Genomic DNA, 24,059 nt, shown 5'->3' on the forward strand with positions numbered 1-24,059 from the left:
CACTATTTTGTACCAACACTAACAGAATTATCAGCAAGAGAGTGTCATACGAACTTCTCTCCCAGGACTGTTGGAATAACAGCCTCCTGCCATGTATCATTTATTTGAGTCTTTTTAAACAATTCATTTTATACTCTCTTGTTCCCTTAAGGTCTTAAATATACCAAAACATCTATATTTTCCCACTATCCTTAACATGCCCTTCCTTCAAAGAGCTGAGTAATATACAAGGTTCTTCTTTCCCCCATTTTATGCTTACACTCTTAGGCCATCACCCAGACAAATTCATGCTATTGTGGACTTTGTAATACACATATCTATCAAATTCACAGTGGTATCCTAAGAACACTTTCCTGGGAGTAAACCCAACTGAATAGACTTGAGTAGAATTCTGAACAGACCTGCTTATGACTGCTTTCTGAATATATTGCACTCAAAACCAATATTTCTGATAATAGGCATCATTCTGATTGTGGGCCATGGTTCATCCTTGGATTCCTTCACTCGACCATTATTGGGTCTCCCTGCCAGGGGAAATGGTGAATTTGCCCAGCTTGTTCGAAAGGTAAGACATAAAACATGATATTGCTACATACATCTTTGTGCTCCAAGTATGACTCTTCCCCCAGGTCATTATGCGCATAATCCTCAGAGCAGCATTTCCCACCCACATAATCCCAGGGTAACTTCATGGCCCTGGAGGGGTTACACAAATGTGGTTGACCAGTTGGTGATGTTTGGAGTCCAGCGAGTCATAGAATCATATAGTTGGAAGGGGCCATACAGGCCATCTAGTCCAACTCCCTGCTCAATGCAGGATCAGCCCAAAGCATCCTAAAGCATCCAAGAAAAGTGTGTATCCAACATTTAAAGTGTTTATCCAGTCCAGCAAGGAGGTCTAGTTCCTGTCTGCTAATGCAGTCTGGTATTTCAGTCCTAGAAGCAGGCACAGCAGGCCACCACTCTCTAGCCAGGTGAACCCTCTTGGGGTTCGTTGGGTTTGTTTTTTTCTAACTCTGTGGGTGGGTGGAGATGAGGGGGATGTGCCACTTCTGGGCAAAGGCCCCAGGGTGATGGTAGAGAGATTGACCAGCTGACATCACTTCAGGATTACCCTGAAGCCCACAAAATTTTTCAGTGATTACTCCTAGTTGAAGTAAGGTTGAAAAGGGCTGCCTTAGAGATAAAGATCAGGTACTATAGAAAATGGCCTGCAGAATATTTAATTACTTAGTCTTTAAAATAAAGTTGCAAGAAAAATGCCCATAGCATTTTTACAATCCTACATGCCCCTTTTTATGATTACATTTATCTTCTTCAGGCGCATATTACAAGTATTGGAATTCTTTGTCAATTCCTTAAAACAACCTCAAATGATTTCTCCATAAACTCTCTTGGTTAATGAAAGTGAATGCTATATGAGGTGACTTTCTTGCTTGCACTAACCAAACATTCATTTAAATCTGCTTTCCCTTCCTTTAATAGATACCCTCACTGGGCATGTGTTTCTGTGAAGAATACAAAGAGGAGAAACGATGGCAGATGGCTAACCCTCCAGTGGCTATGCTCATTCATGGATCAAATGATGCATTTAATTGGAGAATTATCCTTCAGGACAACTGAACTGTATATAATCCTGAATTCTACTGCCCCTTCCATATTCAACAATATCTCACAGAGTTCTGCCCTGAATTCTGTTTCTTGGTCAAAACAGAATGCAGGATTTGTCTTTTACAGTGAGACACTCTATAGCTTCTGTATTTTATGCATCAGTGAAACATTTTCAGATTTTTATAATAATCCAGAACAAGGAAGGCAATGCAGCCAAGTATGCAACCAAGTAATAAAAAGCTAAGCATTGCTCTTGTAATTGCATTTCCAGACTATTACTGATGAGTCGCATAGGCTACTGCTGCCTACATCACTTCCCTTTGATTTGTTAACTGTGCAACCTAAACACAGTAACGCCCTTCTCATGGAAGTCAGTGGGCTCAGAAGAGAACTCGGCTTAGGTTGCACTGTAAATCCTTAAATGACTGTCCGTACAATATGAGAAACAGATGCATTGTTTCAGTTGCTATAGCTATGCTCTGTTGATCATATTCATTCCATATTTCAGTTCATTATCTGCCAGAGATTTCCAGAGATTCATGTGATGAAACCACGCTTGGCTCTGTCCTCAGGATATCATCTCCCCTCCCCTTAATCTTTCTGTTCAGGATAAGGCGAGACTTGGCTTGAGAAACAGCCTGGGTTAGGTCATTTAGGACTTTAAAAATCAAGACTAGAACTGTGCTTCGGGCCTGGAAAATAACTGGCAACCATTACAGATAATACAAAACAGAGAGACTCTTGGCATCTTGTCCTTATTAATAATCAGACAACAACCAGCAGCAGTTTCCAAATTCTTTTAAATGGGAGCCCACCCCCACCCCCATGCAGCACATTATAGAGGCCTGTTCTGGATAAGGCACAGACCCTCTTTTGTCTAGGGCCTAGTCTGCACTCAATAGATAATGCACTTTAGAAGTAGATTTTCCTGTTCTGCACAGGAACATCCAGCTGCCAAAGCACATTGAAAGGGCATTATCCTATGTGTGCGGAATGGGCCTAGGAAACTGGTGAAAAAACACTATTTCAATGCCTCTCTCACATCACCTTCAGCATTCCAAAAATACCATTGCCTGTCTCCTGTACAGTTTTCTCTTTACTGGCATCTATTAGTAACAAAGAGCTTTCATTTATCCTCTGTTTTGCTGTTTCCCCAGTACCTTGAGTTTAATCAGGCCGAGATGGCATAGAATAATAGCACTCTGCCTCTTAAGGATCCCCTTTCCCCAAAGATGCAATAATCTTCTATGCACTATATTATACTTATTCCAAGGGAAACTCTTGAAATCTCTTCTTTGTCCCTTGAACATCTTTTCCTGACAACAGCTTGAGAGAAACTTAGGTTGATGCCAATTTGACAAGAATAGGGAGCATAACATTCTAATGACGTGAAGGTTGGTGTTGTGCACCAAAAGACCTGCAGATAATTCTGTTGTCTTTTGAACAACCAAAGCAGCCTTGAGAAGTGGTGGCTCATTTTGTAACCAGACAACAATCTAGAATAGGCTTTCTCAATCAGGGTTTTGTGAAACCCTGGGGTTTCTTGATGTCCCTGGAAGGGTTTCCAGGATGGGTGGGAATTAATTAATTTTTAATATTTTTAAAATTTGTTAAATATTTATTTATGGTCATGTCAACCAGCCTCTCCCTCCCAAAATGGTCAACAATGGGCCTGGCGGGGGTGGTCTATGCACAGCTATGCTTCCCAACCATATTCTGCACCATCTGTGCCATTTCTGGGATCACCAGAAGCCTGAACAATGTTTCAGTGGTTTCTTAATGGTAAAAAAGTTGAGAAAGGCTAATTTAGAGTGACATCTAGTGGGAAAGAGTAAAAGTGAAACTATATAACAAATACAAAAAACAAGTCTAAAATAAATTCAAATAGGTAGCCGTGTTGGTCTGAAATAGCACAATAGAATCAGAGTCCAGTAGCACCTTTAAGACCAACAAAGATTTATTCAGGGTGTGAGTTTTCGAGTGGAAGCACTCTTCATCAGACAGTCTAAAAGTTTCTACTGGACTCTATGTTAAGGTGACCAGATTGTCCCACTTTTGGAGGGACATCGGGGGGGGGGGGGGTACCTGGCAAATTGTACTTATGTTGAAATTAAATATATATATATTACAATACTATTTTTGCGTTCTATGTGTTCTATGAAACTTTTTGTTGCTCCATATAGACCAAAATTTTAATCAAGAACCCCCCCCCCCCCCGGTCAATGGTGTCCCGCTTTACAAATGTTGAAATCTGGTCACCTTACTTTAAGTCTAAAATAAGTTAGTTCTGAGCTGCTTCATGTGTTACAGCTGGAAGACAGTATGGAGACCTGTGCAGACCTGCAGTATATTTGGGATTTCCTGCAGTATAAACTGTTTAAAACATCTCAGAGGATGGAGGAGGAACAATTCCAGTCCCTCCACAGTGCAGCCTCCTATACAGAAGCCTACTGTTCGTAAGGGTTCCATGACCCTATATACTTTCCTGGGGTCAGAAAGGAGTGCTGGAGAGTGGAATACAACAAGAATCTGCATCCACTAGTGCATTTCATTAATAGATTGCTGGGCCAAATCTTCCTGTAGGCACAAAGAAATGCAGTTAATATAGGACAGAAAGCAGCAGATATTAAGTTCAATCAAATGCACATTTCAGGCAATGTCGGTGACTTATTTCCATTACCAATAACGATAAAGCAAAAAACAAAACACTGACTCCTGTAGTGTCTAAAAATGTCCAGAGTTGAGTACAGTATACCACAGATAAAAGAGACTCAGAAACCTTTAATTCAAAAATATTCAAACTCATGCTAAGTATTAAAACATGAGTATTCAAAACAGTTCAACAGAGATTGGAATTTTAAAAAGAATACCATCTTGATATAATAAACTCATTTTAAAAGCATGGACACAGTCCTGCCAAAGCTAAGCCCTTTTCAGTCCCAGCAGTTTCAGAGGAACAGTTACGCACATGCTTAGATCTCATAACTGAAATAAATTAGACAAAACTGCTTAGCCAGGACTAGATCAGGCACCATTTCTTTGTACACCACTTTTTTTTTGACCTTCCATTACTCTTCCTTTGCTTCCTCTTCCTTTTCTTCTGCACTAGCAGCAGCTGTGGAGGAAAAATGAAATGGAAGAAAAATGATAGTAATATGCAAGCACAGAATTTAAAACTTATATCCGCTCCTAAAAGCATAATCTAACTTAGATGAGGCTGAAAAGAGCAAGAAAAAAAAGTTAAAGTTTCACAGGCATTCATATATTGAAGAAAAATCCTAAAGGGATACATAATCTCTGGGGGGACATGACAGTGGATATCTAAACAAAGAAAAAAGATGTTCTCAGAGAGACAGGACCTAGTGGTGTTGGGAGATTTCATTTACCCAGATACCTGCTGGAAGACCAGCTCCGCTAAAAAGGAAAAGTCCAATAAATTCTTGACTTGTCTTGCTGACAACATCATTTCCCAGAAAATGGGAGGGACAACCAGGGGATCCGCTGTTTTAAACTTGATTCTCACCAATAAGGAAAAATTGGTTGATGAGGTAAAAGTTGTGGTTGTGCTTGGTAGTAGTGACCATATGATTTTGGACTTTATGATCTTGGGGAAGAGAAAAGAGGTACATAGTCACACATACAGGCTGGACTTCAGGAGGGTGAATTTTAACAAAGTTATGTTGGGTAGACTCTCGTGGTCAGAAAAACCTAGGGAGATGAAAGTCCAAGAAGTTTGGGAGTTTCTCAAAAGTGAAATACTGAAGCCACAATTGCAGACAATTACCTTGAAAAGAAAAACTGGGAGGAACCTTAAAGAAACCAGGATGGTTCCATGAACAGCTTTCAAATTAACTGAGTAATAAAGACTCATTTAGGAAATGGAAGGAGGACCTTATAACCAAGGAGGAATATAAACAAATAACCAAGGCTTCTAGGGAGAAAAGCTAAAGCTCAGTATGAGCTTAGGTTAGCAAGAAGTACTAAAAACAACAAAAAAGGTTCTTTAGTCATATTAAAGTAAGAAAAGGAATAGGGACATGGTAGGACCATTATGGGGACAAGAAAGTGGCATTGTAACAGGTGATGAAGAGAGGGCTGAACTGCTCAATTCTTATTTCTCCTCAGTCTTCTCTTGTGACAGGAATTGTGCTCAACATGCAAAATAATTTCACATGATGAGGGATGGGAGTTATGGCCTAGTATCACTGAAGGGCTAGTCCATAAACACCTAGTTTCTTTAAATGAAACCAAGTCCTCTGGGCCAGATGAATTGCATTCAAGGGTATTAAAAGAACTTGCCGATGTAATTTCTGAGCCTCTGTCCATTATTTTTGACAATTATTGGAGAACAGGTGAAGTGCCAGAAGATTGGGGGCAGCAAATGTTGTCCTCATCTTCAAGAAGGAAGAAAAGGAGGATCCGGGTAACTACCGAGCTTGACGTCTACAGCTGGCAAAATTTTAGAACAAATCATTATGCAGTTGGTCCTTGAGCAGCTAGAACGAATGGCTGTAATTATTAAGAGTCAGCATGATTTTCTCAAGAACAAGTCATGTCAGTCTCTCTCTCTCTCTCTCTCTCTCTCACCCTGATCTCCTTGGTCTTCTTTAGCCCCTTCCTCATCTTCCTCAGGCTCTTTAGATGGTGGTGTAATTTCACTGACCTCAGCTGCTTCTGTAGGTGCTTCAGTGATATCAACAGGAGTTTCCAAAACAGTCTCAGCAGCTGAAGCAAAGAAAATGGGAACTTGAGGATGAACAAAAAACAATACATGCTTTTAAAATTGATATTACAACTGGCACAGGTCTCTCCAAGTCAGGAATTTCCTACACTTCCCTCTTTTGTAGGTATTCTAATGTGTAGAAATCAGCAAGACTGAAACTGAAACTGAAGCTTGCCCCATAGAGCAATTTTCCCCCTGGGTTCTTGAGTATAATAATCTGAAATTTGTGGTGAAGGGTTTCCCACTGTCTCATCAGTATATGTTCTCTTATGTCTAATCAGGCTAAATCTACCATTACAAAAACCAAAATCCATGTAATACCTTCTATTAAGATGAACCAAAATGTGAGACATGAAACATTCATTTTTAAAGGATTTTATGTTTTAGATTTCATGAGGGCCAATATGCCTGTTTTTCAAAAGGTGACTTTTCCTCCACAGACTAAGCATGTCTATGATATATCTTCTATTTGGATTTTGTCACATATGGTGATAACTACCCGAAACCATCCCACTGCCTCAGCATTTTCATGGTTTTTACTTGCATTAGATTGTTATTTGGTGTACAGTAAATCTGGAGATAAAATCTGTACAATAAGTCTGGAGATGAAATCTTTACTTATGGTTTCAAAATGAATGTAGTTTCTCTCTGAGATATAGTAAGTCTGCATGACAGTTTTCCCACAATCTGGACATTTTGTATAGTTGTATTTTGTACAGTACATGTGTTCTTCAGTTCAATAACTTCTGATCCTCTCAGGCTGAAGACTCCCACTCCTCAGTTTAAGTATGTATTTCATTTCTCTTTTGAATGCCAATTCTGGTAGTTGAAGAAGTTGGATTTTCAATTTAAGAATTTCCCACAAATCCAAACATGTTATAGTTTCAAAGGGCATAACATTTTTTGGGGATATTAGTCTCCTTTGTATGTTTTATCATGTTCTACAAATATTTTTGCAAACATTTTCCTACACCCCCCTTTAAAAATGCCTTATTTTTTAAACTTTTTGCTTATCCACCATTTTCCATCTGCATCCTAATATCTCTCTACACACTCCCTTTTGGACTCAGATTCTGATTAACTATATGGCTATCTCCACAAAGAACAGGATTGGATTTTCTGGGGGGGGGGGAGAAAAAAAGAATAACCAACACATGCCTGGTACTCTGCTTTCTTGCTAGGGTAACACATGGCAAAATCTTGCTTCCTCCCTACAGGACACTCATTGAAAGGAATACAATAGAGTTTGAAAGATTACTTTTGTGGCAAAGCACAAACCTGAAGACTCTAGTTCTTCAGGTATAAGAACTTCTGCAGTAGCTATAGGGGTTGTTTCTGCGGGAGGTGGTTCTTCAGGTGCCCACAGTGTTAAGGCAGTAATTTTTGTTGCTTTCCACTTTGGAACAGTTGGTGCTAAAGTCTCTTCTTCCTCCTCTTCCTCTCCTTTGTCCTGCACAGCAGATAAATATCCAGTGTAATGATTTGAATAGAACAAAAATGACAAAGCCTGCATATGAGATCTGCTTAGGCCTCAGTAGGGCACACAGTCACACCCCATGCAGCCTTGCAGCCCTCAGGAATACACAGGCCTATCTCAGAACCATTTTTACACAGAGACTAGCTCTATTGTTCTTGTAGCCTCAAATAGAGTGAAACAGAAATCATCATGACTTTTCATCTCTTCCAGAAGCATTTATCACAAATGTAATATCTGCAGCCATTTACATAAAAAGAATCAAGATATGAACCAACAATGCAACCCTCTTAGAGAAAAATTAAGGACAAATTGAGTGACGGCCTGTGCTAGACAAAGGCAGGAGACAAAATCCCCCCCTGCTTCCCCAAAATTCCTCAAACCGCCCCCCCCCCCCAGATCCTTCTACCACTTGCAGGGCAGGTATACTGCCCACTTTGGGAACCCCTACTATAAAGTGTCTAGTTTTAATGTTGCTCTGTTCCTGATACAGCATGCTCCTCTTACATCCCATGCCCTATGATGTGCAATTATTGTTGTAGTTTTGAATTTGCTCATAAATGCTGGAGCATCTCTGTCAAACTTGAAACTTTTGGCTGGCACAACCCTCTTTCTCTTACTTGGGAACTGCATCTCATTGCTTTGCTAGTTCTTACTAAAGTTTGCATTTCTGAAACGTCAGAATGATGAGTAAAATGATGAATGCAAATAAAAATATTTATTATATTTAGACATAAAAATGTGATTTCTGTATTTTAGAAATGCCACTACACATTAAAATGGTTTGCTTAGAACTCTTCCAGGAACTTACGGAAAGGAAGTATATTTGTTTTCCTGTTTTGATTGATGGAAGGTATATGGGTACAAACTTAAGGAACAAATGGTACAGCAAGCTATCCCATCATACACTTATTTAGATGGAAGTAAGAAGTCCAAGTGAACGCAAGTGAACTCCACGGGGCCTGCAAGATGGAGCTCTTCTGCCAGGTCTTTGATTGAGGCCATGGTATGGAAGATCAGAGGGGCCTCTCCAGGCCAGGTTAGCTTGGTCTTCTATGTACCTGGATTGTCGACACCCCCTTAGTTCTCTCCTGAGGCTCAGTGAGGGGTGAGGTCAGGTTTTTGCTGGTGGGTTGTTGTTATCATTTTTATTGAGGGGGTTGGATAGAATTTAAATTTTAACCTTATATTTGTGGGGGGTTTATCTTGTATAACTCCTGTGAGATGGCTTTGCTCACAGCGGTGGGCAATAAATACAACAACAACAACAACAACAACAACAACAACAACATGTTTAGCTCAGAGTAATCATTATCACTGTCTTAGCTAATGGGCACCATTTTTGGTATCATGTTAATTATTGCAGTATTAAGGAAATGTTGCACAAATACTGTTTACAGTGCTTCTGTGAACCAAGATTCTGCCTCCTTATGCTACATATGGAAATATTTCTTTGACATCAACAGGTATATATTAGATTAGTGCAAAAGTGTTAGATGTTCAGATCCACCTTCATTCTACTAAATCGCTCTGCATCTTGGAAGAGAATATCCTCTTGCATTACATTTTCATCTAATAGTTCATTTTTGATAAATAAAACTGCAGATACAGAAATTTCAGTAAGTTGGTACAAGAGCTATTGAGGTTCAATGTTCAAAGATACAATAAATTATTTCTCCACCAATGCATACAACAAAAATAAGTATTCTGTTGAGGAAAAAAGACAGTAAAATATTCAAAACAATTTTACTGTACAGGGGGACTGAAAAAGCAATATTTTTAGAAGGCAGAGCACAAGTATAGAAACTAATGTTTCAAAGGTATTGTTTTTTCCAAAATGCCTAACATGTCACATGCAAGCAAATCATGCAGTACACTTCAAAGCCAGAGGGCACCTCTGTTATTTGAGGCTCTCTGAAGATAAACGCTTCAATGATTGGTTGCTTCTCATGGCTGGGAATAGATGGCAGTTCTGTGCTGCCTCTTCTCTCGTTCTTGGTTTGCATCGGCTAAGCAAGTTGTGAAAAGAAATGAATGTAAACTATGAATTCCAGGGTACCAAAAAAGCTCCATTTGCATTTTTAAAAATTGATGTTCATCAAAGGAATGGAACTTGCGTGCATTAAGTATAGTTGAGCTTGCAGTGGGAAATGGACATGATTTTTAATTCTCATCATGCAAAAATATGAAATTTATTTTTGAAATCAATAACTCAGATGAGTTGCACATTTAAAAATCGTAATTTGTTTAACTGATGGCAAAACGCTAAGCTTAAAAAGACTAATTTAGATATACTATAATGCTACAAATAAAAAGCAAAGAACTCCTCCATACCCACGACTTGACACATTGATGCACCCTCAGAAATAATTTCCCAAGGCACAGCACCATAGATGCATCAGAAAGAACACCCCCAGGGTGAGGTGAGTGGAGGGAGGGGAATTCCTGTCCTGTGCTCTCCCCCTGCCTGCTCTGACTGGACTTGGTGTCAGCAGTGATCCCAAGCATCGTCTGGCAGGCACTTAGTGCAAAGAGGAACAGGAAAGGACTATGGGTAATAATAACGTTGGAGTCCAGGGGCACCTTTATGACCAACCATGTTTCATTCAAGGTATAAGCTTTTGTGAGCATGAAAGACCAACAAACTTGGTTGGTCTTAAAGGTACCCCTGGACTCCAACTTTGTTCTGCTGCTTCAGACCAATACAGCTACACACCTGAATTCATCTTTATGAGGAATAATGAAATCATTTTGAAAAGTAAATTTACCCTCCTCAAAAAATGTGCACAGCATGACTGAAAAACCTATATAACTTAAATCTTTTTCTGGATTGGAGGAGGACCACGGAACACTGTCAGATCTCACACAGCGATTGCATTCTATAAACAGTAAGCAAATAACTACTCTCCAGTCTCGCAAGTCCTACTCTGGCCCAGCCTTGACTTGGGAGGTAGTTTACCTCTGAGGAGTCTGCCACCAGAGCAGTACCTGACAATGTCAGAGCAGTTCCTAGAAAAATCAACTGAACTAAGAAGTATATAACTCTGACAGGCCAAATCCTTGGTTCCTACAAATAGCTTACTTTAAAGAAGGGCTTGTGCAACCAGATAATGTGACATCGCTCCTAACCATGGTTTTCACATGCAGACTGTGTGATTTAAAAATGGATAAAGTTCAAGGAATTGGCTGCTATTTCTTTAGCAAGTTCAGGGCACTATTACCCTTTGGAAGATGAATTTCCCTCTTTCAGCCTTGAGAGCAGATGTTGATGCTCTACTTTTAATGACTGCACAGAATGAAAGATTGTGTTGTTGTCAAAGAGGCAAATCCTAAGAATAAGAGCTTCACAGTGTAATCCTAAACAGGGATGCTCAAAATCCAATCAAGTCTACTCAGTGGGGCTTACAACCAGGAATATGTTATTAGGATTGAACTGTTATTGTAACATCACAGTACTAACTGCAGGTTGTGGGCCTAACCGGGGGTTGGAAAAGCACACCTGCAAAGATATGAAATACTTATGACCTATCAGAAATTTTCTCTGCTACCAATGAGTGTTATAAGGTGATGGCCAAAGGAAATGAAGAAAGGGACTCCAGTGCTGCACTGAACCCTCCATCTTTTGCAAAGATCAACCCGATGGAGTCAGAGAAAGGTATGACCTTGCAACAGCTCATCAAAGTCTGCAGAACACAAAAGAATGATGAACACAGTCTAGTTTACAGAATTAACACTATTAGAAATGAGAACTGTTACTATTACCCTTCAACAAATGCAGGACTTAAAAGGACTATTTTCTCTTTGCTTCCCCTGAAAGCCCCTACAGCCTCTCATGTTTCTCCACTTCCTTCTCTCCTTCTTGCTGTCCTACCAACCTATCTTTATGCTATCTTCATATTTCTCTCCTGGCAGCCTCACCCTGAGAAAACTCCACATGTTGTTGACTGCTGGGCTCAGAGCAGCCCAACTTGTGTGGTGCCAGCTCCTGGTCCAGTTCAGCTGCACAGTGTGGAACCCACAAGAACTTGCTGGATCCTCCCCACCCCATCATATCTTTTCCTCCTCCCCTAGCCTCTACATCCTCACATTTACTTGCTTCTCTTTTTCTCCTTCCCACCCTCATCTGCAGCTTTATTTATTTATTATCTGAACCCCACATTCAGAAGAACTAAAACTGAGTCCCAGAGCCAGGGCACAATGTCAGGGGAAGGCCTCAGCCCCTATGCCCTATTGTTGGTCCTCCAGATGCACTGGTTGGCGACTGTGTGAGACAGTATGCTGGACTAGAAGGACCACCCGTCTGATCTAAGAGGGATCTTTCTATGTTCTTATACTCTGCCTTTCTCCACAATGGGAACCCAAAGCAGCTGACATCTTCCTCATTCATCAGTTCTATCCTTTCAACAACCTTGTGAAGTATGTAAGGTCAAGAGCCTGTGATTGGCCCAGTGAGACTCATGGCAAAGTAGCATTAAGAACAATTTGTCTGGTATGTTCATGGCCCCAGTCTCCAGAATTTAAGTATCCAAAGATGGGGTCATGTTGAGGTATATGGATGTTATAAAAGAAAGCTCAAACAGATGTATCGCTTCAATCAGTTTAGCCAAAAGACATAAAATGCATTAAATGAATAAGCACAATGATTAGTTATGGGATTTGATAATACTTACATCATGCACATATTCACCATGTTGTTCACATCCAATATCAAATACATATTTTCCAGGACCCATTGGCTGTGTATGAAAAAAAAATAACAATTTTTTTTTAAAATAATTTGCATCCTAAAACTGCAAAACACCTCTAACGCTCTCTAGCCCAGCTGGTCCAGGGCTACGGACTAGGGTGTTACCAATATGTGGATGACACCCAGCTCTACCTCCTAATGAACAGCTGGCCAGACTCCCTCCCAGATACATTCACCAGTTGTTTGGAAGCAGTGGGTTGATGGTTGAGGCAGGGTCGTCTGTAACTCAGCCCCTCCAAGACAGAGGTCCTGGGGCTGGGTAGGAGGGAGCAGGTTCAGGAAACGCGGCTCACCTGCCTGGATGGCATGCAGTTAACTCCTGCACCGGTTGCCAGGAATTTGGGAGTGACCTTTGATGCCTCCCTTTCCACAGTGGCTCAGGTAATGAAAGTAGCCTGTACAGCGTTTCTCCATCTAGCACCCTACCAGTCCTCCGAGTACCTGGCCACACTGATCCATGCAATGGTCACTTCCAGATTAGACTACTGTAACTGGCCTCGACCAGTGCCAGGGCCTTTTTGGTCCTGGCCCCAACCTGGTGGAATGAGCTCCCAGAAGGGCTTAGGGTCCTGGCAGAGTCTTGCCGTTCTCATTAGAGGATCCCCCAGATAGGTTAGATCTGTTTCCCCACTCCCATTGGAAGAGAACCTGGCCCTCGGGCTGAATGGGGAATGGGTGTGAGGTGTTTAAAATCCTTTAGGGAAGTGATCGCTGTCCGCTTGGATTGTAATAAGGAGCGTTGTTATGGAAACTATTGTTTTATAATTGTAATCCGCCGCAAGACCTTTGGAGAGCAGCAGCATAAAAATCAATCAATCAATCAATCATATTCCTGCCCAGGAATTAAGATCACAAAGAGAAGCTCTCCTGATTGTCCCATCAACCAAAGAAGGTTTTTAGGTGGGTAACACAAAAGGTTCTTTTCAGTGGCAGCCTCACAGTTATGGAAAAACTTCCTCAAGGGATTACACCTGGCCCTTTCATTTTCAATTATTAGGAGGTAGCTGAAGGTTTGGTTAAAGCAATCATTTCACATCTTGTCAGTAGCATCTTGGAAAGGCACTTTAGGTGGCTCCCCACAATCAACAGGACACAATCATTTCAGCCTTGCAAGAACTTCTGGAGACTCTCCTCCCCTGCCACCCTCAATGAGATACATTCGCCACCTCTGCTCTTTCTATCTGCACAACTCTGTCTCTTGATAGATCATCATAGATCAGTGGTGGGCTGATCACATATGGTTGCCCACATGTGTTACTGTTGGGAGAGGATATCACAAGATTTAATGGAGAGGGGTTGACATATTGTCATGTGGAACTACAGTTTTAATTCTACTTCCATTTGATGGTGGAATGGTGATTTTCCCCAGAGACTGACTCCATGCTCTCCCCTTTTCCTCCCTTGGACAGTTTTTATTTTTAAGAAAAAGCAGTAAGAAGGCATGTAATGACAGGGCAATCAATTATTATTTAACATAATAATATGAGGTCCTCCGATAGGTGTAGCCTGACTCTCAGATCATTTCCGCACATGGGCAAACCATCTTATCTTAAAACATTAATATTTGTAAAACTTTTGCACAACTTCTGGCTGTTTCTGGAGTAGCTCGGAATGTAGTGTCCCATTACCCCACATTTTCCAGATTTACTTTCCCATTATTTTTCCCCTTTTAGGTATTAACTCGCAGTTTTCCAGTGTGGAATTCCTAAAATTGAATTTTATTTCCTGATGCCCTTTTGTCACATCAGTATTGCACGGATACTGCTCTCCCTACCAGGTTTACTGAACCCTGGTTTATTTTATTTTTAAGCATAATTTTGATTGCATTATGGTGCTGATTATAACACACCATTATAACACTGGGACAAAATGAGCAGTAAGGTTTAATGTAGCTTTCTCCATGTAATTACAGGACCATGAAGTTCCTTTCCTTTCCTTATATACTTTACGATTTTTGTCAGTATGTTTTGTTGCTTTGCGCTTGTATTGTTTCTTCATTCTCTTATCACCTTTTTCTTTCCCTATAGCTCTCTATGTGTTTTGATGACAGTTTAATCTTTTAAAGATTTGAAAATAATGGAATTATATAATTGATTTCCTAATTAGTTAAGCTAAACTTGTACAGTATTTCCTGTAAGTGCATTTTATCATTATCAAACTGTCATAATAACACTGTTATGAATACGTATACACAGTTCAGTTATTGTAAACAAAATACTATTTCCTTAGGAATTTTTAGGAACCTTTGCAAGCCATTTTATTAGTTGGCAACTAAAGAGGATCTTTGAAATAGCAGCAACCATGCTGTTGCCCACAATTTTCAGGGGTGTGTGGTCACTAAGTGCAAACTAGAGAATCACAGTGTCACAAAATCTTCCCCATGTGCTGTCTAGAATTCAAACTTCTGCTAATAGTAAAAACTTCTAGGTGCTGTGGGAATCCAAAGGGCCAATCAACAGTGAGCCCTCATCTATTTTAAATCCAGTCTCTCTTTTTTTTAAACTGTGTTATGACATTACCACATTATTGCACAGATACACACAAAAAAATTAAGGAGGTAATGCTGCTGAAAAAGTTCCTGACAAAACAGCTCACAATATATTTTTTAAAGGAAGTGGGGTGGGACATAAATCCCCCAGAATAAATGCCCTTTTGTGGGAGGGGTGTGTGATGAGTGGGGCCTGCCCTCCAGGTCAGGCCCCTACTCCACACCTTCAGACAAACAGTTCTTTGATATTAAAGATTTCCCAGAACCAACATAGATTCAACGAATTTATTGAAGCATTTGTACAATGGCAGCTTGAAGATAGGGAACCATTGTGTTCTCTGTTCACTGTAGGAGCCACCTCTTCAAGGAGTAAAAAATAGGGCTCTCATATCTCTCCCCACCTTTGGTTGACAGGTAAGTTGGTATTCCCAACAACCTGAGAGTCTCTCTCTCCCTCAGCATCTGCCAGACCTGTTATAACAGTCTCCTCTCTCCCAGCGTCTGCCAGCCCTGTTTCCACCATCCTTCTCATCCCCAGCATCTGCCAGGCCTGATTTCCACAGTCACCCTCTTCTCCAGCCTCTGGCCGTTTCTCTCCCCACTCCCCTCCTGTAGGGTTGCCTCTCAAGATTCCGCACCTGTCCTGTCTGCATTCTTCCCCAGATAAGTCTTCCTGTTTCCCCTTGTTCTCCCTTGTTTCCCCCATCTGTCTCTTTAAGTCCCCTTTTCCTTATTCCCCTCTTTGCTCCCTTTCTGCGCCCCTTCTCCTTTCTCCAACCCTTCGCCTGACGAGGGAGGCTTCCACTGCCTTGTTGCCGGCAGAGACTCCTTCGTCCCTCCCCAGAGGCGGTTCCATCCTCCGTCCCGTTCTCTGCGCAGGTGTAGAGTTCTCCCCATGGAGGGGAGTCCAGACAGCCATCTGGACAAAGTGTCACAAAGTTGGAGCATCAGCTGGCGATTCAACTCACCAAAAAACAGTGGCAATACCAAAGTGCAGGAAATGTCTCAAGTCAATCTAAATCTCCACAGGAACTTTTATGTATATAACTGCCCCCGGCACTAAATCCTAGCTCACATGGAGCTTCTTGTGTACTAATATGTTCTACATATCATAACTATATTTTATGTGTTTTAGAAATACACAATGAACAGAAGGCTTTGTACTAAAATCTCAATGAAAAACAATGATAACAAGTGATGTCTTTCAAGGTAGCCTAAAAATCAATATCATATCTAACATACATACATTTCTGTTCATGAACTTCCCCTGGTATCTATGATTTAGGTGAATAAGTTCAGCAGATCCCTCCTGTTGGCCATTTACCCAGGTGCCAACATATTTGGAACCAGTTAGTGCATAGACATATGTCCCTTGTCCATGTCTATAGAGAGAAAACAACAATTTTGTTAAAATTGAAAGGCGGCTTCACAGTAGATGGAGAAATGTACTGTCCTCATCTTATTTTTCTCATACAATGACAGTGTCAATTGATTTAAATTCTGATGCTGTAATGTTCTTGTAATGTAATTCACTCTCCAGTGGATTCAAATAACTTGTTCTCTTAACCAGTTAAGCTTTTTTAAATAATCCAAAATATCTTGGTGAAAAAATGCTTCAATATCAAAAGCTTTTTTAAATTAGTCTTATTTTATCAAGAAGTCTGAATCCTATATCCTATCCTATTTTTGAACAAACAATCAAAGGCTGAAAATACTTTTTTTCTTATTCTATATAGGCAGGTGTAGATGCGTGTCACTATTAGCCTTATGCAATTTAGTTATCACAAAAGTAACGTCACTGGACTTATGAAGGTGATAAAATCTCTAACATGGGACCACCCAAAGTCAAGGCAGGGATCTCTATATACTCAAGGGATATCCAGATGTGAGAAAATGACTTGGTAAATTAACTATTTTAAAAATTCTTTCAAAAACAGACGAATGAGAGCTGAAAATAATCCAGAAGGGACATATTGAAGGCGAGAGATTAAATCAACCTGCGCAGAGTGGTAAGACAGCAGACATGCAGTCTGAAAGGTTTTCCCATGAGTCTGGGAGTTCAATCCCAGCAGCTGGCTCAAGGTTGACTCAGCCTTCCATCCTTCTGAGGTCGGTAAATGAGTATCCAGCTTGCTGGGGGGTAAACGGTAATGACTGGGGAAGGCACTGGCAAACCACCCTGTATTGAGTCTGCCATGAAAACGCTGGAGGGCGTCACCCCAAGGGTCAGACATGACTCAGTGCTTGCACAGGGGATACCTTTACCTTTACTCAAGAGTTTAGAGAATCTTTGAGATGGTGATTATGAATATAAATTAAAACATCCATGTTCAAAGTCTGAAGCTGAGTTGCTGGGAACAACAGTAGGAGCAACTGCGGTCTTCTTTAACGGTCATGATTAATAACATATCCAGAGACTTGGAAAAGATTTTAACTGTAATATTAGATCTTCTTGATTGCTGTGACAATTTTTATTTTCTATGGATTTAAAGTTCACATGCTGTAACGAAAGAATCAAACCTTAGTCAAACCAACCTGCTATGATTAAACCAGTCTCCAGTGTATGTATCTCCATTGACATAACTGTAAACACCAGTGCCATGCCTCTGGTCCTCTACCCATTCTCCTGCAACAAACACACATTGATCTAGTTATGTTTCGTTATTAGCCACAGTGCTCAGTCTTTCAATTGCCCAACTACACACTTAATTTACTCACATAGAAAAAAAAAACTGCTCAGTAATATACAGTGAAGCAAAAATCCCCTAAAATCATGACCAAGACCAAGTCATGCTGAAGCAAAATGATTCTATGCTAAATCTATCATCAAAACACAGATCAAACATCTGATATTCATCCCTGTTTCTCACCATTTCATTATTCATTTACTCGTTCTCTCAAATACACCCAAAGAGAAATAGCTGAACCAGCCCTTACTTATCAAAAGCCCTACATTGTATCTAAGTTTTTTAAAAATGTAGCTTACCTTCATATTTGGACCCATCAGGATAAATAAAGGTCCCTTGGCCATGTTTTTTATTGTCGTAGTATTCCCCAATGTAGCGTGCACCATTTTTAAATCTATATAGCCCCTGAAACACACATTATAGAGAGTTCTTATTCATTCTCATGTTTGTTTTACTGCAGGGCCTATATCAGCCAAGCCACTGACTGGCTAAGAACATAACAGAAGCCATGTTGGATCAGGCCAATGGCCCATCCAGTCCAACACTGTATCATACAGTGGCCAAAACCCAAGTGCCATCAGTGGACAGAACTCCAGAAGCCCTCCCATTGTCACCCTCCAAACATCAAAAATAGAGATGAATGAACCAGCTGATAAACTAAAGTTAGTCATGAGTTTTGGCTGCTTCATAGTTTGTGAAGCAATGTTCATGAACTGAAGAACCTCCATAACTTTCATGAATGTTGATGCACTTCATAGCAGTTCGTGAAGAGCAGAAAGAAGGGGCTTAAAACAGCTGAGCTGCAGAGAGCTCCCCATTTGGCTGGGAACCATTTAAACTACTGCTTTCTGCTCCCAGTGAAAAGCCATAAGGAATAGAAAGCAGGGGTTTAAATGGTTGTGAGCCTGGGGCTGACTGCCCAAGAAAGCCCTTTTAAACAGCTGAGCCACAAACTGCTCTGCATGGCTTAGTTGTTTAAAGAGCTTTCTTGGGCAGTCATTCACGGAGGCTAGGTGCCCAAGAAAGCCCATTTAAGTAGCTGAACTTTATGAAGCAAGCTGCCCCTGAAACTCAGCTGTTTAGACTGGAAACAGCTGAGCCACAGGGGCAGCCTCTGCTCATGGCGCAGCTGTTTAAAGGGACTTTCTTAGACAGCTAGCTGTCCAAGAAAGTATTTAAATAATTGAGTTGTGGGGGCAGCTCAGTTGTTTAGATTGGAAACAGCTTAGCTGCAGGAGCATCCAGTTCTACAGCTCAGCCATTTAGAACCCAAAGCAAATGAGCCATGGAAACAGGTTACCTCCACAGTTCAGCTGTGATCCACTAACTGGTATCCACTAATCCTGATCCACTAACTGGTAGCCAATGCAGCTGTCTCAGCACAGGCTGGATGTGGGCTCTCCAAAATGTTCCAGAGAGAACTCTCACAAACCAAATCTAGTTCACATGCAAGCCAATTGGGTTTGTGGTTCAGTTCATGGTTTGCCCATGAACCAAACCACATTTTTGTGCTTCATACCCGTCCCTAACAAAGAATATAGAGCATCACTTCCCCAAACATAGTGTTCCATCTATAGTTACAGCTAATACCCACTCATGGACCACTTCTCCATATGTTTATCTTGAAGCTATCGATGCTTGCAGCCACCACCACTTCCTATGGCAGTGAATTCCATATGTTAATTACCCTATGTACTCCGCAGGGCGCAATGTCCTCTGGGGCAGTGGCCCGGTGCCGGGCCGCGAAGGCCTTGGCGCCGGGCCACGGCTCCCTCTCCCCGCCCCCCCGCAGTAAAAAACTTCCCAGGCTGCAAGCTTGCGGCCCGGGAAGCTTCTTACTGCGGGAGGGGGGGAGAGGGAATCAGGGCCGCGCCCGCGCATTGCGCAAGCATCAGGTCCTGAGCATTACTAAGGACCAAGTCCAGTATCACCTCACCCCAGTAGGTTTTGTGATCATCTGCTCCATGGTGCAGTCACTGGAGAACTAGAAACCCAATCTCTTTCTTTTGACATGAACACATATTGACCCAAACGATTTGTGGTATTTTAAAACCACCTACTATGACACAGTTATTTTACTACTTTCCTTAAATCTTTTGGTTTCTAAATCATAGTCTAGCCTTTGATCTGGTGGACAATAACAAACTTCCAGAGTTAAGCTTCCTTTTGGGTCCACTATTTCCACTCATAGCATTTCTGTAAGTTAATCTATTTCTCTTTGATTCTCAGTTTTTCTTGACTGTATAACCTCTGTTATATCTGGGTATATATTACCTGTCCATTTCTTTTGCCATTTGCATATTGTCCTTCATAGGTGTCACCATTGGGCAATCTGGCCTTCCCATGTCCATGTCGTTCACCAGCTTCATTGCGTTCACCTTCATATTCCTGTTTTTAAAGTGCATCAGATAGTCACCCCCTCAGCTTAAAGATGGTGGCATTTCATGAAATTGCCTAGGAAGCTAGTAGTGCTTCAGCTTTATTATAAAACCGTCTGAAAACTAAAAATCAGATTAATTTTTCAATTTCTCTCATTGACCCAGATGGACTTAGAAGAGTGTAGCTCTGCTAGAGCACAGCAAATGTCTTCAATAGGGCACACCGTACAACTTTACAACTTTTCTTTACCCGAAGAAATCTCAAAGGGGCTTACATTCACCTTCCCTTTCCTCTCCCCACAACAGGCACTCTGTGAGGTGGGTGAGGCTGAGAGAGCCCTGATATCCCTGCTCCGTCAGAACAGCTTGATCAGTGCTGTGGCGAGCCCAAGGCCACCAAGCAGGCCGTGGGGGAGCACAGAATCAAACTCAGCTCACCATATTACAATTGGGGCTCCTAACCACAACACCAAGCTGACTATTTGTAAAGAAATCATGAAACATATTTGCATACCATTATTTTGCATTCTCATATTTACTTAACTTGGATTTTGTGCTTTTTGCTGGGGTGGAGAAGTCAATACGAGGGAGGAGACATTACAGCCCATCCTTCTTGATAAGCTTAACACTCGTTATTAATGATCAGTATTGGTATCTTTCACTTTAATAAATTCCTTATGATAGCTGGCTTTGTCCCAAAAAGTTTCTGCAATCTTGCAAATATCGTCGAATCTTTCAGCAGAAGGGGGGAAAAAACCCTTTTGCATATAACCAGACCCCCACTCTCCCTTCCCAGTAACCTCTCGACGCCTTGGCCCCGCTTTCCCTCGCCCGCTCCCTACTGACCCCCAAATCATTTTCTGCCTCCTCTTCGATCTCTTCCGAGCCAAGATCCGACATGCTTCCCGGGAACTCCGGCGGCGTGGAGGGGGGGGGGGAGGGGTCGCTATGGAAACAGCGTCCTCGCCGGACCCCGCCCCTTCAGCGAACGATTGGGAGTTGGGGCTTGAGAAGCGCCGTCCCTAAGGCAACCGTGGGTAACGGCGGCGTCAGGGAACGCGCTCCTAGGTCGGCGGGGGCTCGCGCCTGCCTCTGCAACGAGCACCTGCGGGAGGCCGCGCGCGCGAAGGAGACCCGGCCATGCTGATGTGGAGGCTGCCCCTCCCCCCACGTCCCGTCACTCTGCTCTCCTCCTCCTTCGATGGCCAAAACGAAACAACAACACCGCCGGCGCAGGTAGTCCCAGAATAGAAATGAAAAGTCCGGGGCTGACGTCGAGAGGGGACGTGTTCACTGGACTATCAAGGTTTCCTTGTCGCTGCGGCGTAGAGGAAGAAGCTCAGCCAATGACTACGGAGCTATCAAAGCCACTTCTAATTAATGTCCCTTTTTTATATATATCATTGGGGGTAAACTGCACGCTCGCGAGTCGCTTGGCCTGAAAGGCGTGCGCAACAGAAACGCTGTCTTGGAGCAGAACACATTTAGAGTCCAGTGGCAACTTTAAGACCCAAAAAGTTTTATTCAAGGTATGAACTTTCGTGTGCATGCACACTTCTGCATATGCAGTGTCTTAGAGCAGCGATCACGAGAGCCAGCCAAGACGTAGAACTGGTGTGTCCTGATCAGGCTTTTGTAATTTTTTAATCACTCTTTTTAAAGGAGTCATAGAAGGACGGCCAAGGTTTTGTTCTCTACTTTTTTCCAGTGGTTTTTTTTTTATTTATTTAAAACAGAGCCATCACTTTTGTGTTCCAATTGTGGGACAAGAGTCATTGACATTTTAGTAAATAAAGATAGGGTTACATATTACCTTTTATTGTAGTGCTTTAAAATAATTATGTCAAAAGAAAAGTTCTTTTGCCTACTGAGTGAGACTGCTTCCTTATTGGTTGTTGGAAGTAAACTCTGGAGCCATAAAACAAAAAAGTAGTTGAACTGCTTGTTATGGGGAAAAGAAAACAGCAAAGAAGTTAAAAGCTAGCATTTGGTATGTAAGTTTGGTTTGTAAGTTAGAATCACAAACAAAAGGCAGTTTGGAAACTCATCTCCATAATTTCTTTTCAGATTGCAATGTTAGACACTGGCAGAATTTAAAGTAATATTTCAGTCCCAGTTAGATTAAAGCCATCCCACAAATGTTCCTAATACGCATCTTGAATGCATCTCTGTTTCATCCTCTCCTCACCTTGTTATCTTTAAACAGAATTCCCAGTTTGATTTCTTTCCACATATCAGAGGAAGTGAGCTAGGATTCATGAAAACTGAAATAAATGATGTTGCTGTTTAAGGTGACGCTATACTCTTATAATTTAAAAAAATCACATTTTTAGATTGGAAGCAAGATAATTAAGTGGGAACATTTATACTGTTATGTATGGTAAAACACATGGCATGGGGAAAGAAGACCCATTGATTTGGAGCAGATTTGGGAAATAAAACATTTTCTTTTCATCAATTTACAAAATGTCACAAAATTTTAGTTTAAGATTTATATCCCTCCTCTCAAACATGTCTGGTTTCTAGAGCAACTAACAACCATTTTAGCTGTTAAAATCGCAACACATTTAAGAAATCAATTTTCAGTTTACGATACATAAAACAGCAAAACAACCATGCAACAAGAAACTTTTAGACCAACAAACTGACATGAAGAACTAAAAACGGTAGATCTGTGAATTGGAAATACTGGGTTTAAAGTTCAAAGGACAAGCTTATTTGTACCAATTTAGTCTTTCTTTAAGAAATATGGAGAAGACTACATGCAGTGCTATTCTAAGCAAGTGTTCTCAGAATCTTACTCAACTGTGCTCGGTGGGACTTACTTCCAGGAAAGTGTTCTTAGGATTGCACTGCATGTAATCAAAGCATACATAAGGTAAGCTAAGCTGCCATCCAATGCAAGCTAAACCAATAATTTTAGGCTAGAGGAACTCTACATAAGATTGCACTGCTAGTCTGTGAGGAACATTGAAATATAAATACTAAATATCACTGTGGTCCTGAATGAAAGGTCATTATATTTCATGTTCTAGTATCATGGCAACGTTCTTCATTGTTGTTGAGAGCCAGACTGGTGTAGTGGTTAGGAGCATGGACTTCTAATTTGGTAAGCCAGGTTTGATCCCCACTCCTCTACATGCAGCCAGCTGGGTGGCCTTGGGCTTGCCACAGCACTGATCAAGCTATTCTGACCAAGCAGTAACATCAGGGCTCTCTCAGCCTCACCCACCTCACAGGGTGTCTGTTGTGGGGAGAGGAAAGGGAAGGTGACTGTAAGCCATTTTGATACTTCTTCAGGGAGAAAAGTGGCATATAAGAACCAACTCTTCTTCTTGCTACATGCCAGTTCTCCATCATTGTTGTTACTTGCCAGGTTTGGGGGGGGGGTGCCTGCCCTGCCCTGCCCACCTGCCCCCTGCCTTCTCCCAGGGGGCCATGCTTGCCACAGCAGGCAGTTATTTCCTGTGTAGTTGCTATATATAGGTGCACAGCTACATAAATGAAACTGCAGAGGATTGCCCATTTCCAACTCAAAATGCAGTTAGGCCAGTTGTATGGTGAGTGGAACCCTACCTTGAACTTTTGTTTCTTGCCTAACTTGTTTGTCAGCATATTTCCTGAAGTAGACAGGAAATAACATAAATTAAAAGACAGAGAGAGAGCAGTCCCTTCATCCAGTAAAGGGGACAGGTTAACTAAAATTATATTGTGATTCGCTCTGAACAAGGGTATCTTTCTTTTCTTAACATTGCCATCCTGTGTATACTTGCTTGTGAGTAAGTGCCACTAAATCCAGTGGACTTTTTGTCAGTCTCACTTAGTGGCACTTTATTTCCAAATAAGAGCCCCAGCATTTTAATTTTAAAAAAATCCAAAAGTGCACTCAGATTGCTTTATTCATGAACATCTGTATTCAAATGTTTTCTTCTGTGACTTGTGTTACTTATG

The 24,059-nt window shown here is 41.3% G+C and overlaps 3 protein-coding genes across 5 annotated transcripts in view; 2 read left to right on the top strand and 1 right to left on the bottom strand.

Annotated features, from left to right (window-relative positions):
* UBASH3A (ubiquitin associated and SH3 domain containing A) overlaps window positions 1-3,682 on the top strand; it is a 30,074-nt gene extending 26,392 nt beyond the window's left edge. For both annotated transcript variants that reach the window (XM_077342782.1, XM_077342783.1), the window contains 2 exons: window positions 459-565; window positions 1,486-3,682. In XM_077342782.1, coding sequence (XP_077198897.1) covers window positions 459-565; window positions 1,486-1,623 — 245 coding nt within the window. In that variant the 3' untranslated portion in view covers window positions 1,624-3,682. The remainder of the gene's footprint in view (window positions 1-458; window positions 566-1,485) is intronic.
* Window positions 3,683-4,377: 695 nt separating this feature from the next.
* Window positions 4,378-21,158, bottom strand: RSPH1 (radial spoke head component 1). Its single transcript, XM_077342789.1, has 9 exons — window positions 20,955-21,158; window positions 20,005-20,118; window positions 18,030-18,135; window positions 17,579-17,669; window positions 16,290-16,425; window positions 12,479-12,544; window positions 7,613-7,784; window positions 6,199-6,336; window positions 4,378-4,726 (listed from the first exon to the last, which is right to left on the bottom strand). The coding sequence occupies exons 1-9, from the start codon at window positions 21,006-21,008 to the stop codon at window positions 4,680-4,682; spliced, it is 924 nt and encodes a 307-aa protein (XP_077198904.1). The 5' UTR covers window positions 21,009-21,158; the 3' UTR covers window positions 4,378-4,679.
* Window positions 21,159-21,201: 43 nt separating this feature from the next.
* SLC37A1 (solute carrier family 37 member 1) overlaps window positions 21,202-24,059 on the top strand; it is a 46,490-nt gene continuing 43,632 nt past the window's right edge. The window contains exon 1 of one of the 2 annotated variants that reach the window (XM_077342786.1): window positions 21,202-21,344. The gene's annotated coding sequence lies outside the window, so the exon portion shown is untranslated. Of the gene's footprint in view, window positions 21,345-21,376; window positions 21,638-24,059 lie in introns of those variants that run through there. The other variant, XM_077342787.1, reaches the window with a different exon arrangement.

Source organism: Paroedura picta, chromosome 6, assembly GCF_049243985.1.
Source record: "Paroedura picta isolate Pp20150507F chromosome 6, Ppicta_v3.0, whole genome shotgun sequence".
Lineage (NCBI taxonomy): Eukaryota > Metazoa > Chordata > Lepidosauria > Squamata > Gekkonidae > Paroedura > Paroedura picta.